General features: G+C 48.6%; 1 protein-coding gene across 1 annotated transcript; it reads left to right on the top strand.

Moving 5' to 3' along the window:
• The first annotated feature begins 3,223 nt into the window (after window positions 1–3,223).
• SLC50A1 (solute carrier family 50 member 1) lies at window positions 3,224–13,716 on the top strand. Its single transcript, XM_033136076.1, has 6 exons — window positions 3,224–3,338; window positions 4,245–4,322; window positions 6,885–7,008; window positions 9,301–9,462; window positions 12,984–13,103; window positions 13,573–13,716. The coding sequence occupies exons 1-6, from the start codon at window positions 3,265–3,267 to the stop codon at window positions 13,672–13,674; spliced, it is 660 nt and encodes a 219-aa protein (XP_032991967.1). The 5' UTR covers window positions 3,224–3,264; the 3' UTR covers window positions 13,675–13,716.
• The last annotated feature ends 1,148 nt before the right edge of the window (window positions 13,717–14,864 follow it).

Here is a 14,864-nt window from a genome sequence, read left to right as displayed (position 1 = left end):
ACATATTTAGTATATATTTAAAGTAGATAAATAAATGAATAAATTAAGTTAATTTGGAATATGCAGGAAATATAAAAAAAATAAATTTAAGGAACCACAGAAAGAGGAGGAAGAAAGTCGAGTTTTGAAATGTTAGAATGATTGTAAAACTATTGTAATGTATATAACTGGAAATCATAAATAAAAATTATAAATATCAATAACGAGCAAAATGGGTTGGTGTAATTGTAAAGCTTTATAATTTCAAATGTTCCCAGGTTAGTTTGCCTGGCGCCTTCATTATACACCTTTAGGCGCCAGGCGAAAATGTTCCTTTTCAACCAGGCCTTGGAATGATTGACAGCCGGTGCCCTTTTAAATGAGTTTTGGGAAGGGGATGGGTGGGTTATTGCCTAGTTGGCGTCCTTATTTTTACTATGTGTTTTGCAGCTTTTATGTTGTGATTTTATGTAGAGTTGGAAGGGACCTTCAGAGGTCCTTTAGTCCAACCCCCTGCAATGCCAGGACTCTTTTGCCCAAGGTGGGGCTCGAACCCACAACCCTGAGATTATCTCATGCTCTGCCAACTGAGCTAACAAGCTACAGTTGCCAGGAGACTTTGGCTGCTTAAAGTGATACAGTCGTGCTTTAAATGCATAGGACAGACGGGGGGCCTTAGCTAGATGCAGCTTGGAACATGTTGAGCAACCCACTACTAACACAACATAAATACTGCTTTTTTATTGTTATAATTATAGCGACTCGTGTAGGGTCTCTCTGGAAATGTTCTGTTTACATCTCTCTCTCTCTCTCGCACACCCCCACCCCACGCAATCTAACTGTTTGGGTGCATCTGCTGAAGAATAATGACTCAGAAAGATGAACAATTAACTTCCCGTCTCCCTTTTCTCTGTCATTATTGTGTTCGGTTGTGTTCCGTATCGATCTGTTGTCTTAGGCTGGTAACGCTTTGTTCAAACCAATTGTCTCGCTTGCTAAAACTCTAATACTGCGTGTTTGTTTAAGGGGAGGCGGCAGGAGAAAATGAACAGAGGGACGGAGCCTTGATGACAAAGTCCCAGGACCAATTAATTCCTCCAGAAGCCCCAGCACCTATCTCTCCCCCTCCCCACCCCACCTTTTTTTAAATCCCATGGGCGGGAAAATGAAAGAGATTTTGAGGGTAGGCCTTGCAACCAACTAAGCTCTACTTTTAAGCCTCAGGAATTGTATCCCTTTCCCATCCTTGTTTCAGCCCCAGAACCTCTTGTCCCTTTTTTTTTTTTTGCCCTGTAGGAAACAGATGCTGGGGCTGAACCCTGGAACCCATTGTCTAAGCCCCAGCACCCCTCCCCACCCATTTTACAGGGAAAAGAAAATAGGTTCAGGGGCTAAGCTCCATAACCCATTACTACTGCGTCACAGCCCCAATACCTCTTTCCTCCTTTTCAAAAAAGAAAACAAGGGCAGATGTTGAATCCTGGAGCCCATTATGCCCTTGTTTGAACCCCAGCGCCTATCCTGACCCCCCTCCCTTTCTTTTAACCCTATAGGAAAAAAATAGGTGCTGGGAATTCTGAGAAGCCATTAAGTCCTTGTTTGAGCCCCAGCGCCTCTTTCCCCTGCCCCTTAAGCAAGGGATGGGGGAGCTTTTCCATCCTGAGGGCCACATTCCTTTCTCAGCAGCCTTCCAGGGGCCACATGCTGGTGCTGGGCGGGGCCGGTGGCAAAAGTGGGTGGGGTTTCTACACACTTTTGCACACAGCTCCATCCCGGGATCTCCTTGGTATTCCTTCTCTTGAGTTGCCTCGCCTCTTCCCCACTGCTTTATAATCCAACAGGAACAAGAAAATAGGTACGGGGGATGAGCCCCAGAGCCTATTACCCCACGTTTGAGCCCCGGCACCTCTCCCCCTTTCCCCCCCCCCCACCCAGTAAGAAAACAGAAAATAGGCACGGTATAAGGCCTTACTAGCCCCAGAAGCTACAATTACCCCCACGTCTGAGCGCCGGAACCTCTCCCCTTGCTATTTGAACCCAACAACAACAAAAAGGAAATAGGTGCTGTTGTTGAACCCCGCAACATATCCCCTGTTGAGTAGTGGGAAAGATGGATGAAGACACAGCTCTTAAAACAACCAGCTCTTTATTTCAGCTGGACTGAACAACAGCTTTAGCCAACTGGCTTATACTGTAAAGTACTAAGTAACTTGCAACAGCAACAAACTCCCTCTAGCTACCAAATCCGTGAACAACACTCTCAATCCTTCATTTGCATGTTGTGGACCAGAGTGAGAACTGCAGCCACGGTGGCCAGAATGAGTACTGCAGTCAAACTTAATACATAACCCCCCCCACCCCTCTTGTTTGGGCCCCTAACCTCTCCTCTCCCTTTCAAAACCCAATAGAGGGGGGAGAAATAAAGAAAAGAGGTTCAGGGATTGAGCCCTGGGGCCCATTCCCCTCCGTGTGTGAGCCCCGGAACCTCTCTCTTTCTCTCTCCCTTTCAAAACCCAATAGAGGGGCGAGAAATAAAGAAAAGAGGTTCAGGGATTGAGCCCTGGGGCCCATTCCCCTCCGTGTGTGAGCCCCGGAACCTCTCTCTTTCTCTCTCCCTTTCAAAACCCAATAGAGGGGCGAGAAATAAAGAAAATAGATGCAGGGACTGAGCCCTGGGACCCATTCCCCTCCGTGTGTGAGCCCCGGAACCTCTCTCTTTCTCTCTCCCTTTCAAAACCCAATAGAGGGGCGAGAAATAAAGAAAATAGATGCAGGGACTGAGCCCTGGGACCCATTCCCCTCCGTGTGTGAGCCCCGGAACCTCTCTCTTTCTCTCTCCCTTTCAAAACCCAATAGAGGGGCGAGAAATAAAGAAAATAGATGCAGGGACTGAGCCCTGGGACCCATTCCCCTCCGTGTGTGAGCCCCGGGACCTCTCTCTCCCTTTCAAAACCCAACAGAGGGGGGAGAAATAAAGAAAAGAGTCCCTTCCCAACCCGACCACGAGGCCCTTTGCTTGAGCCCCGGCACCCATCGCATCCTTCCTGCCCCTTAGGGAAGCTTGAACGCCGCGCCCTTTCGCACGGCCCGCCCCGTCCGAGGCGGAGCTGCAGCAGCGCGGCTGCCTGGGCCGCTTTGGCGGAGGGGCGGATCGGGAGGCGGGTCCGGGCGAGGAGGAGGATCCGGAGGGCTGCCGTGGCCGGGCGCCCCATCGCGGGGGGTTTGCCCGGGAGGGAGGCAGCCAGCCCTTCCCCGCAGGGCTTTCCCCTGGACGGAGCCTCCGCGATGGGTCCGGTGGGGCTGCAGCTGCTCTCGGGGGCCTGCCTGCTGTTCTCCCTGGGCATGTTCGGGACTGGCCTGTGAGCGCATTTTTTGATGGGGGGGGCATTGGTTGTGGGGAGGGGGCAAACCACGTCAGGGCCTGTGTGTGGGGTTCTGGTTGGGTCAGGGATGTGGGGCTGTAGCGGGGTGGGGGGGGGAGAGAGGTGGATCTCCTGCCCTTCTTCCCCAACAGGTGCCAGGCTCTGCCCCCGAGATTCACACGTGGGGGCTGGCAGAGGGCCCCCCCCCAGCGAAATGCCGCCGTGTGCACGTGTGAATGCGACGTGGCTTGGAGTGTAGCACGTATCGCGGTGGGGCAGAGCTCCAGCGACGTGTCTGTGTGTGAGAGGTGTTGACAATAACAGTTTTATGGGGCGGACCTACCAGGAAGTGGGTTGCTATGGAGCAGGATATTTCGAGGAAAGGCTCAGGTTCAGGTCTTTATTATTCTAGGTGTTTTCTCTTGCTCCCAACCCCCAACGACTTTCTGGTTCAGTGCCACGCTTATAATTTATGTGGGTTAAGGCACTGGGTGTATTTTGATGTGGGGCAGATAGAACCAAGGATGGTGTGGGGAACACAGACTGCGTACACAGTTAGAGCACATATACACACCCCAGTAATCCTGGGAACTGTAGTTTGCTAAGGGTGCTGGGAATTGTGGCGCCGCGAGAGGAAACGACATTTCCCAGGATCCTTTGGTGCAGGCCTGGGTGCTTTAAATATGAAGAGAAAAAAGGGGTCGGCTGGCGCAGAGCTGGGTATGTGAGTGGGGGAAGCGAGCATGGATGGATCCGACGTAGGGGTGAAGAGATGTGGGGCAGAGCGGTGGGATGGGTGGTGGAAGCATGGAGCTATGGGGACACAGGCGCCTGGTTGTAATCAAATGGGGAACTAAGTCAGCCTCCGTGACGACAAGGTGTCCTCTCTCGCCTCTTCTCCAGGTCTGACCTGAAGCAGATGTTTGCAACCCAGAGTGTGGAGAACATCCAGTTCCTGCCGTTCCTCACCACCGATGTCAAGTATGGCCTGGGACTCGTTGGGGGAGCTCTGCTTAACCTGTGGCCCTCCAAACGTTGATGGATTCCACCTCCAACCATCCCTGCTGGATGCAGGGGCTGATGGGAATTGGAGTCCAACACAATCTAGAGGGCCGCAGGTTCCCCATCCCCGCTTTACACCTCTGTAGGCGCATTGAATAGGTGATCCCTGATTGGTTGGGACCACCTGTGTGTCTAGGACAAGGATGGGGAGTGTGATGGTCCTCCAAATGCTGCTGGGCTCCCATTACCCCTGACCTTTGGCCGTGCTGGCTGCAGGGGCTGATGGGAATTGGAGTCCAACACAATCTAGAGCAGGAGCCAGCAAACTTTTTCAGCAGGGGGCCGGTCCACTGTCCCTCAGACCTTGTGGGGGGCCGGACTATATTTTGAGCACTGGCGTAGGAAGGGCGGGGTGTAGGGGCGCCCCAGGCAGTGCGATCCCGGTAGGGTTCCATCTCGGCTGTCCCCCCACCCACGCTGCGCGCCCCACCCCCAGAACACGCCCCAGCCCCGCCCCTGCCTGCTTCCCGCCCCCGGTGCCGGAGCATGAAGCTCCGCCACTTTATTTTGAAAAAAAATATGAACGAATTCCTATGCCCCACAAATAACCCAGAGATGCATTTTAAATAAAAGCACACATTCTACTCATGTAAAAACACCAGGCAGGCCCCACAGATAACCCAAAGATGCATTTTAAATAAAAGGACACATTCCACTCATGTAAAAACACGCTGATTCCCGGACTGTCCGTGGGCTGGATTGAGATGGCGATTGGGCCGCATCTGGCCCTTGGGCCTTAGGTTGCCTACCCCTGATCTAGAGGGCTGCAGGTTCCCCATTCCTGCTTTACACCTCTGTAGGTGCATTGAATAGGTGATCCCTGATGGGTTGGGACCTGTGTTTAGGACAAGGGTGGGGAGCGTGGTGGCCCTCCGAATGCTGCTGGGCTCCCGTCACCCTTGACCTTTGGCCGTGCTGGCCGCAGGGGCCGAAGGGAGCTGGGCTCCGGCTTCCTCTGGAGGGCCTCAGCCTCCCTGTCCCTGGCACATGCAACCTAATTGCGCAGAGCCGGCTCCTGCTGCTGTGTGTCTTTGGGTGGTCGTTGGGCAAGTCTGCACAAGTGCAGAGGTTTACCCTTTGGGGTTGGAGCTGCAACCTGGGCGAGGTAAACAAGGTTGTAGAGTGAGCTCTGCTAAAACCAGCAATTGTTCTGCACCAGATTCCGCAGCCTGAATAAAGCTTATTTTTCTATGGCTGTGTGATTTCCTATTTTGATTGGTTCATACTTTATTCTTGATTTGCTACTCATGAAAGACACTGAATGATGACGATGATAATAATAATAATAATAATAATCATCATCATCATCGTACCGTATTTTCCGGCCTATAAGACAACTGGGCGTATAAGACGACCCCCAACTTTTCCAGTTAAAATATAGAGTTTGAGATATACTCGATCGCAGATTCTCCGCCCGGCGTATAAGACGACCCCCGACTTTTGAGAAGATTTTCCTGGATTAAAAAGTAGTCTTATACACCAGAATATACAGTAATAATAATAATAATAATAGCAATCTGTCAGAAGATAGGAAATGAACATATTTATTCCCCTCTTAAATACTTTATTGCGTCTTCAAAATTTACAAAAAGAAAAAAAGAAGGAAAAGAATAATTGATCATTGGTTACATATTCTAAAATGTAAATAGCTATTACAAAATACATGATAGAAATATTTAAAGATCTAAAATAACCAGAAAACATTAAAAAGAAAAAATTGGGGGAGAAAAATACAAAACCAAAATAAAATAAATAAATAGCAAACCAAAACAAACGACAAAGTCTAGAAGGAACCAAGAGCAAAAACTCTATTCAAATACAAACATTGTTCAGGAAGTTCAAACCAATACTTTAATACTCTGTTTAGAAAATCCTCCGTACTGGATTGATCATTATTATTTGTTGGATATCTACTACAAAAATGTCTTGAGGCAACTTAACAATACTGAACAATGCATTATATTTTAGGGAAACTGAAAACAGCAAGCACTCAAAATGATCCCCGGCTGTATTCCTAACGCCGGCTATAGGGAATAATACTGAATTCAGCAGGACTTGCATCCGAGTAGACATGGTTAGGGTTGTGCTGTACAGTAATTCAAAAATCGGCAGACAGAAACCCCACCTCCCTCTTACCAAATACGCGAGATTATTTGGGCGGCTTTGCCTGTACTGTTTCGAGCGTACCTTTGTACCCATAAGGACTAGAGGCTTGACATCTTGCAAATGCAGCCTGAGGTTCTTGGGACACAAAGATCTTGCACCTGGTAGCTTAGGCCATGATTCTGCTGCAGGCTAACTGAGTTCTGGGTGTACATGATTGTGAGATACGGCTGTTAGCAGAGATGCAGTTCTTTTGGCAACCAGACCCCTTCTGAGGTATGTCCTGTGCTGGCTAAACTCTGTGATTTAGAGTTACTGGAATGGCTGTCCTCGTTAAAAGCAACACACCGTAACTTTTACCTTCTCTTTCCCCATCAGTAATTTGAGCTGGCTGAGTTATGGCTACCTGAAGGGAGACTGGACTCTCATCCTTGTCAACGCAGTGGGCGTGACGTTGCAGACTCTCTACATCCTGGTCTACCTCTACTTCAGCTCTGAGAAGGTGGGTGGGGAATGTGGCCAAAATCAGACATGTTAACAACACTGGAAGACGGAGAGAGACATTGCGCATACTTTTGTAAATCAAGAAATCTTTAATAAAAATACATTTAAAACAACAACAACACTAGAAGACCCTTGCAGGATCAGACCAAAGGCCCATCAGGATCAGGGCAAAGGCCCATCCGGTCCAGCATCCTGCTTTTTGGAAGGCCTGAACCCTTTCTCCCTGAGGTGCTAGCTTTTTACACACGGGGAGGAGTTTCCTGGCTCGTGACCCCTGCACCTTCTCAAGTAGTACAGTGCCATTTTGTAATGAGCGATTGAAGTGGCTCTCTGCTGGCACCCTCAAGCCTACATTCAGAGGCTGTTGACTCAAGAGGGTTGGTATCTTGAATCAACAACAGGCCACGTTTTGATGGGCCATAAATTTTCCATAGTGCTCCAGCCACGCCCTGACTTACTATCCCTGGGTCATTTGCAGGGCACGGCAGAGGGAGGGAGGGAGGGAGGTAGACTTCTGTTATTACACACACAAAATCAGCATTTTAACAACCAAGTGCCTTGCATGATTTTTTAATGTATATATTTAATGTGCATAATGTATATAATTATTATTCATTGCACTTCTTAGTCACTTTTTTGTGAAAAAATAAACTCATAGCAGCTTCCAGTAGAATATGAAAAAAATTGAAACCAAGCTAAAATATAGGCGATGCAGGTGGCGCTGTGTGTTAAACCACAGAGCCTAGGGCTTGCCGATCAGAAGGTCGGTGGTTCGAATCCCTGCGACTAGGTGAGCTCCCGTTGCTCGGTCCCTGCTCCTGCCAATCTAGCAGTTCAAAAGCACGTCAAAGTGCAAGTAGATAAATAGATACCACTCCAGCGGGAACGTAAACGGCGTTTCCGTGCACTGCCCTGGTTCGCCAGAAACGGCTTAGTCACGCTGGCCACATTTCCCGGAAGCTGTACGCCAGCTCCCTCGGCCAGTAAAGCAAGATGAGCGCCGCAACCCCAGAGTCGTCCACGACTGGACCTAATGGTCAGGGGTCCCTTTACCCTTTACCTGAAATATAGCTTGGCTGGTAGCGCATGGAGACTCAAGGTCATGGGTTCGAGCCTTGCACTGGGCAAAAATATTCTTGCATTGCAGGGGGTTGGACTAAATGGTCCCTTCCAATTCTATGATTCTATGAAAAGATAATAAAAGCTAGCAACATGCAGAGACATCAAAGGTGGTCTAACACAATACTAAAGTGCGCCACAATCTCTACAATTTGCTAGTTTAAAGCCTGTCTGAAAAGAAATGTTTTTACCCGATCCTTAAAAAATAACTGGTGATGGTTCCAAGCATGCCTTCCCTGGGGAGAGTCGTGAGTGCTTCAAGTGGTACGACACCACTTTTAAATGCATGGCGCAGATGGGAGCGAGAAAACAGGTTCCCGATCTTATGTAGAAGTCCGGGATGGGCAGCCTAATGGTTAGACTCCAGCTCCCATCAGCTCCAACCAGTAGAATCTGTGGCTGGGCATGATGGGAGTCGCAGGCCAGCAGCGTCTGAAGGGCTATCCGTGTCCCATCCTTACTTTAAATAAGGAATTATTTAAATAATGATAATAAATGGAGCAGAAGTTTAAATAGTGAGTCTTGTTGATTCCAAATAAGGGCCACTCCATTGTCACGGGTGGGACACTTTGACCATGTTTTTTGGTATTCACACATGTGTAACAATGTAAATATACATAAAAAATTAACAACCAAAATTTAAACTATGTTCTTAATAAGATACTGAACATTTTAATAATTTTTTATTATTATTTTTATGGATATTTTTGACAATTTTATTAAATGTTAAAAGTGTTGTCACGGGTGGGACAAAAAAAGGACATGGAGCTTGAGATAAGTTTGATTTATGGAAAAACTGTGAGTTGGGAGGTGAATCAATGATAAACTCAGCATTATCTGTTTAAATCAATGTTTATTGGTTACAACTATGCAATCAGGAATTAAGTCTAAGAAATTTAACGATACAAAATTAAGGAAAAAATGCTGTCACGGGTGGGACAATCATCAGAAAGCTTTTAACTTGAACACTTCTGTGAAGACTACGTGGCTGGACTTTTGAAAAGAAGGTCCATAAAATAAACTTCTTTTGTCTTTAGCTTTTTTAAAAAAATGGTTAGACTGCACGTTTGGAATCTTCCTCACCAAAGTCCAGCGCTCATCTAGCATTCTTATCAGGCTCATTTTTCATGGAATGGCCCATAACCATCTCCTTTCCCCCTCCCTCGCCTAGCGGGCTGTGCTGTTGAAGACCATGGCCTTATTGGCAGTGCTCCTCGTCGGCTACGGATACTTCAACCTGCTGGTTCCGGATGTTTCCGTGCGCCTGACGCGCCTGGGCCTCTTCTGCAGCCTCTTCACCATCACCATGTACCTCTCGCCACTGGCTGACCTGGTAGGCTACAAAAGATTGCCACCCTCATAAACTAGCATACAGGAGTAATATTGCCCTCTCGACAGAGGAGACAGGATGCTGCCATTGTGGCCAGTAGCCACTGATATTCCATTTTCCTACTGGAATCTTCCAGGCCCCTTCTCAAGCCATCCAAGTGGGTGGCCGTACCTACCGTGTTTCTCCTAAAATAAGACACTGTCTTATATTTTTTTTCCCCTCAACAAAAAACCAGTATGGCTTATTTTCAGGGGATGTCTTATTTTAACCACGTCGCATCAGTACGCTGCATAGCCACACCTCTCCAGGCTGTTTTAATGGGAGGTGCCGCATCACTATGGCTTATTTTTGGGGTATGGCTTATTTTTGGGGAATGGCTTATATTTCGCAAATGCATAGAAATCCTACTATGGCTTATTTTATGGCTATGTCTTATTTTAGGAGAAACACGGTACATCTTGTTGGAGTGAGTTCCATAGGCACTGTGTGAACCTAAGACCATATAAGAAAGGCCCATAATAGTCCAGTTCTCACACGATGGCCGACCAGACGCCTCAATGGGCGTCGTGGTTCTCCCGCTCTACGCTTTTCAGGGCGAACCAGTTTTAATCGAGGCAATTCAAAACCGTCATTTAAAATCCCCAAGTTTAAAAAAAGGGCTGATTTGAAATTGCTAATGGAAACTCAAGTTTGCCGCTGGCATGCTGTATGTTTCCGAGCGTACATTTCCAAGTGTTTGGGGTTTTTTTCTACCCAGGCAAGCCAAAAGGCACGAACAGAGTTCAAGGGCACATTTCTGCCAGGGGGGAAAAAACACCCCAGGAGACTGCAAAGCAAGCGTGGCCTGGTGAGAGTTCCAAGGGCCAGATAGGAAGGTTTAGAGGGCCGCATTTGACCCCCAAGGCTGAGGTGTGCCCGCCCTCTGGTCATTCAGCTGACCAATTAAATATAGCATCCTGGAAACTGTTATTTGGAAGGGCTGGGATATAAACGGATTATGGGTGTTGTTGGTTTTCTTTAAAAAGAGAAATGAATAAGATAGGTGAATTTACAACTAAATAAGTGCCTGCCCTCAGATGGCAAAGCCCTATCAGGCCTAGTCACCCCTGTGGCTTCATCCTGTGTTGCGTAACTCTCCGCTTTGGCCCCGATCCCATCCCCACCCTGCTTAGCCATCCAAAACATTTGCGCACCGCAGCTCAGGTGTCTAGAGAAGCCGGTGCCTTTTCCTGTGATGAGACAACGGCAGGACCGGAATCTTCCGGAAGCCAGGCCTGCCTGCCAGGTGGCGGTGTGGCAAGCCCTTCATTATTATTGTTTTCTTAAGGTGAAAAGGAAATGTCCTTGTTCAGAGAAAGAAAGAGAGAGTGAGCATTCGTGATCCCGAAAAACCGGATACGTTGCAGGACTTGGGTTGTTGAACGAACACACTGGTCCCGGTTCACGTGGAACTGGGAAGTGTGGTTTAGTATAGAGATCTGAGAGGAACCAAGGCTTGCGGGCCCAGTTTGGCCTTTAAGAGGTTTTCGTCTTCTTTTTCTGGCCAGCATGACTTTTCCCAAACTAGATCTCCAGCTGTTCTTGGACTACAACTCCCATCATCCCTTGCTTAGCAGAACTTGTGGTCAGGGGTGATGGGAATTGTAGTCCAAAAACAAGCTAGTTTGGAGAGCCAGTGTAGTGTAGTGGTTAAGAGTGGTGACCTTGTAATCTGGGGAACCGGGTTCGCGTCTCCGCTCCTCCACATGCAGCTGCTGGGTGACCTTGAAATAAATATACAAAACCGTGTGAATAACTGGAGGAATGGCATAAATATGAAAACTAAACTGACAATGTCGTAATGTAAAGGACGTTTATAAATATTCCATCCAAGGCAAACCTATGCTCTGAATCATCAAAGTGCTAATATAAAGTGCTACTACAACGTGCAAAAATACAAAGTACCATAAATGTTCAATATAATGATGAAGATGGTATAGAAAATGTCTATCAGACACGAAAGTCCAATCTCACAATGTTGGGGAAGGTGCTGTATTGGAAAGATGTGAGTCTGAGGCACTGGGAATAGCTGTTATGTTTTCTTTGTTCTGATGTGATGAAGTCCAGACCTTGAGGAAACCGTCGGTGAAACGGGAAGTTGGAAGCTAGCCACCCGTCGGAAGAACACACCCACATGTTGGAGGGATTCTGAAGCACCTTCCCCAACATTGTGAGATTGGACTTTCGTGTCTGATAGACATTTTCTATACCATCTTCATCATTATATTGAACATTTATGGTACTTTGTATTTTTGCACGTTGTAGTAGCACTTTATATTAGCACTTTGATGATTCAGAGCATAGGTTTGCCTTGGATGGAATATTTATAAACGTCCTTTACATTACGACATTGTCAGTTTAGTTTTCATATTTATGCCATTCCTCCAGTTATTCACACGGTTTTGTATATTTATTTCTAGTACAGATACCGTGACTGTCTGTTGTTGTTTCTACGCTGGGTGACCTTGGGCTAGTCACACTTCTCTGAAGTCTCTCAGGCCCACTCACCTCACAGAGTGTTTGTTGTGGGGGAGGAAGGGAAAGGAGAATGTGAGCCGCTTTGAGACTCCTTCGGGTAGTGATAAAGCGGGATATCCAATCCAAACTTTTCCCCTCCTCCTCCTCCTCCTCCTCCTCCTTCTTCTTCAGGTCCAAGTTTGGTAAACCCTGCTCCAGGCCCCCCATCCCTGCTGTACCATCTCCTTGAGAGCTTTTCCTGGCTAAAATGTGTCCTTAAATAGCGATTGCCTGCCTGCATGGGGGATGCACGTTGTGTGTGTGTGTCTGTGTCCAACAGGAATATCACCTGCCGCACAAAGGGAAGAGTCACACCTGATACATAAGAAGCTGCCTTATAGCAAGTCTATTGGTCCATCTAGCTTATAGGTAGGCAAACTAAGGCCTGGGGGCCAGATCTGGCCCAATCGCCTTCTCAATCCGGCCTGCGGACGATCCGGGAAACAGCGTGTTTTTACCTGAGTAGTAGAATGTGGCCTTTTATTTAAAATGCATCTCTCGGTTATACGTGGGGCATAGGAAGTCGTTCATTTTTTATTTTTTTATATAGTCTGGCACCCCACAAGGTCTGAGGGACAGTGGACTGGCCCATGGCTGAAAAAGTTTGCTGACCCCTGATCTAGCTCAGTATTGTCTGAGTGGCTGGGGAAACCCAGCCAGATGGGCAGGGTATAAATAATATATTATTATTATTATTATTATTACTACTTCTACTACTACTACTACTACTCTGACTGGCAGCAGCTCCCCAGGGTTTCAGGTTTTGCACCAGCCCTACCTAGGGATCGAACCTGGGACTTTCAGGTCCTGCTGGCAGGTTTCCCATCGGGGCATCTGGTTGGCCACTGCGAGACCGGGATGGTGGACCCAGGTGGGCTTTGGGGTCAGGTCCAGCAGCCAGGCTCGTCTTTGGTGCTTACGGTCGGTTCTGACACCTCTGAACCGGACAATTATTTGCGTCTTTGCAGGCCAAGATCGTGAGGAGCCGCTCCACGCAGTGCCTCTCCTTCCCGCTGACAGTTACAACCTTCCTGGCTTCGGCCTCCTGGACCTTGTATGGGATTCTGCTTCAGGATGTTTACATCGCGGTGAGCAGCGCACGTGCGCCCGATTTTTGCGCACGTGGAGGTGGCCACAGCAGGCCTGATGAACGGTTGTGCCCCCGTCTCTGCCCTCTGATAAATCATGCGGCATTGATTTTAATTAATTAAACGGAGAGGCCAATAAACCACCCAGGATGGGGGTGGGGGAGGCGGAGAGGAACACGAGAGCGGGTGGGGGTGATGCAATTGGATTTTTTTGGATTGGTTTTTCTCTCCCCCCCCCCCCACCCCTTTCTCCTGTTTGCCCTTCACCTCGTTCCTCTCCATATATCTCTCCCGGGTTAAGAGATTTTAAGATGCTGCCTTATGCAGAGCCGGGTTTTTTAGTCCACCGAGCGCAGTGTTGTCTGTACTGACTGGCAGCATCTCTCCATGGTTTCAGGCAGGGGCCATTGGGGACTTTCTGCAAGCAAAGCAGATACTCTGCCACTGACCTCCTTTCCGCCTCTTCCAGGTCCCCAATGTTCCAGGCATAGCCACCAGCCTCATCCGGTTCTGGCTCTTTTGGCGCTTCCCTCCGGACCTCAACAAAACCTACAAGTCGCTGCTGGCCTGATGACCCAGGGGATGGGCTTCATGACGGCTCTTGTCCAAGGAAGGGGGGGGAGCGCTGCGTCCCAGCTCTCCTTGTGCCCTCAGGAGACCACCCCCCCAGACCATCCGGACTGCGCAAGTGGACTCCGTGGCAGGAACAATTCGTCCTCCATCTTGGGCTGTATGGTGCAGACTGAAAACCAGGAAGCCAGAGGCCTCCAGTCCTGCCCCAGAGCAGGAAAAGGATGAAGGAACCAACCCACTCTCTCTGCTGCTTTTCCAGGGTACAACAGTGGCCCTCTGGGTGCTGCTGGACTACAACTCCCATCATCCCTTGCCCATTGGGCATGCTGGCTGATGGGAGCTGGAGTCCTGGAACATTGTTGAACTACAACTCCCATCATCCCTTGCCCATCGGACGTGTTGGCTGATGGGAGCTGGAGTCCTGGAACATTGTTGAACTACAACTCCCATCATCCCTTGCCCATCGGATGTGCTGGCTGATGGGAGCTGGAGTCCTGGAACATTGTTGAACTACAACTCCCATCATGCCTCACCATTGGCTGGAGCTGATGAGAGTTGGGGTCCAGGAGCATCCTAACCAGCCACCCACGTTCTTCACCCTAGGCCTAGGAGGTGTAAACGCGGAGACCCCCCCCCATCTCCCCAAAAACAAAATGCTGGGGGCCTCCTTGCTTTAATGCATTGCTTCCAGAAGGCGACTTTCTCCCCCCGTTCTGCAGACAACTGTTTCTGCCGCCCGAGCAGTGAGGACTTAACAGTTTCTGCCTCCGTCCTCCGGGAGTGCCTTTTGACCCAAGTTCTCTCCCCCTGCTTTCCCCTTCGTCTCACTGCCCCACAAACACCCCCTCCGCCCCTGTCTTCTTGCCCCAGTCTCTGGGGCGATTGCTTGGCTCTGAGCTCCGGAAGAGGATTTGCCTAAGAAGCTGTGACTTTCCACACAAAGTGCCTTGTAATAAACCAGGCTGTTTTCTGGGAGGAGAACGCGCCTTGCATCCTCCTCTCTGTGTAGGAATTGGGGAAGCTGCCGCTATACCGAGTCAGGAAGCAAAATGAACCCCTGTGTTGCAGCTCAACTGAGAACCAACAAACAAGGCGACACGAGACCCATAAGGTGGAAGATATTTCGAGGAACAGTGCTCATAAATATATGTAAACACCGATAGCCAATTTTAAAATTGTGTAATACTT

Source organism: Lacerta agilis, chromosome 17 (genome assembly GCF_009819535.1).
Source record: "Lacerta agilis isolate rLacAgi1 chromosome 17, rLacAgi1.pri, whole genome shotgun sequence".
In the NCBI taxonomy this organism is placed as follows: Eukaryota; Metazoa; Chordata; class Lepidosauria; order Squamata; family Lacertidae; genus Lacerta; species Lacerta agilis.
Note: the sequence above shows the minus strand (reverse complement) of the source record. Positions and strands in the feature narration are given on the sequence as shown.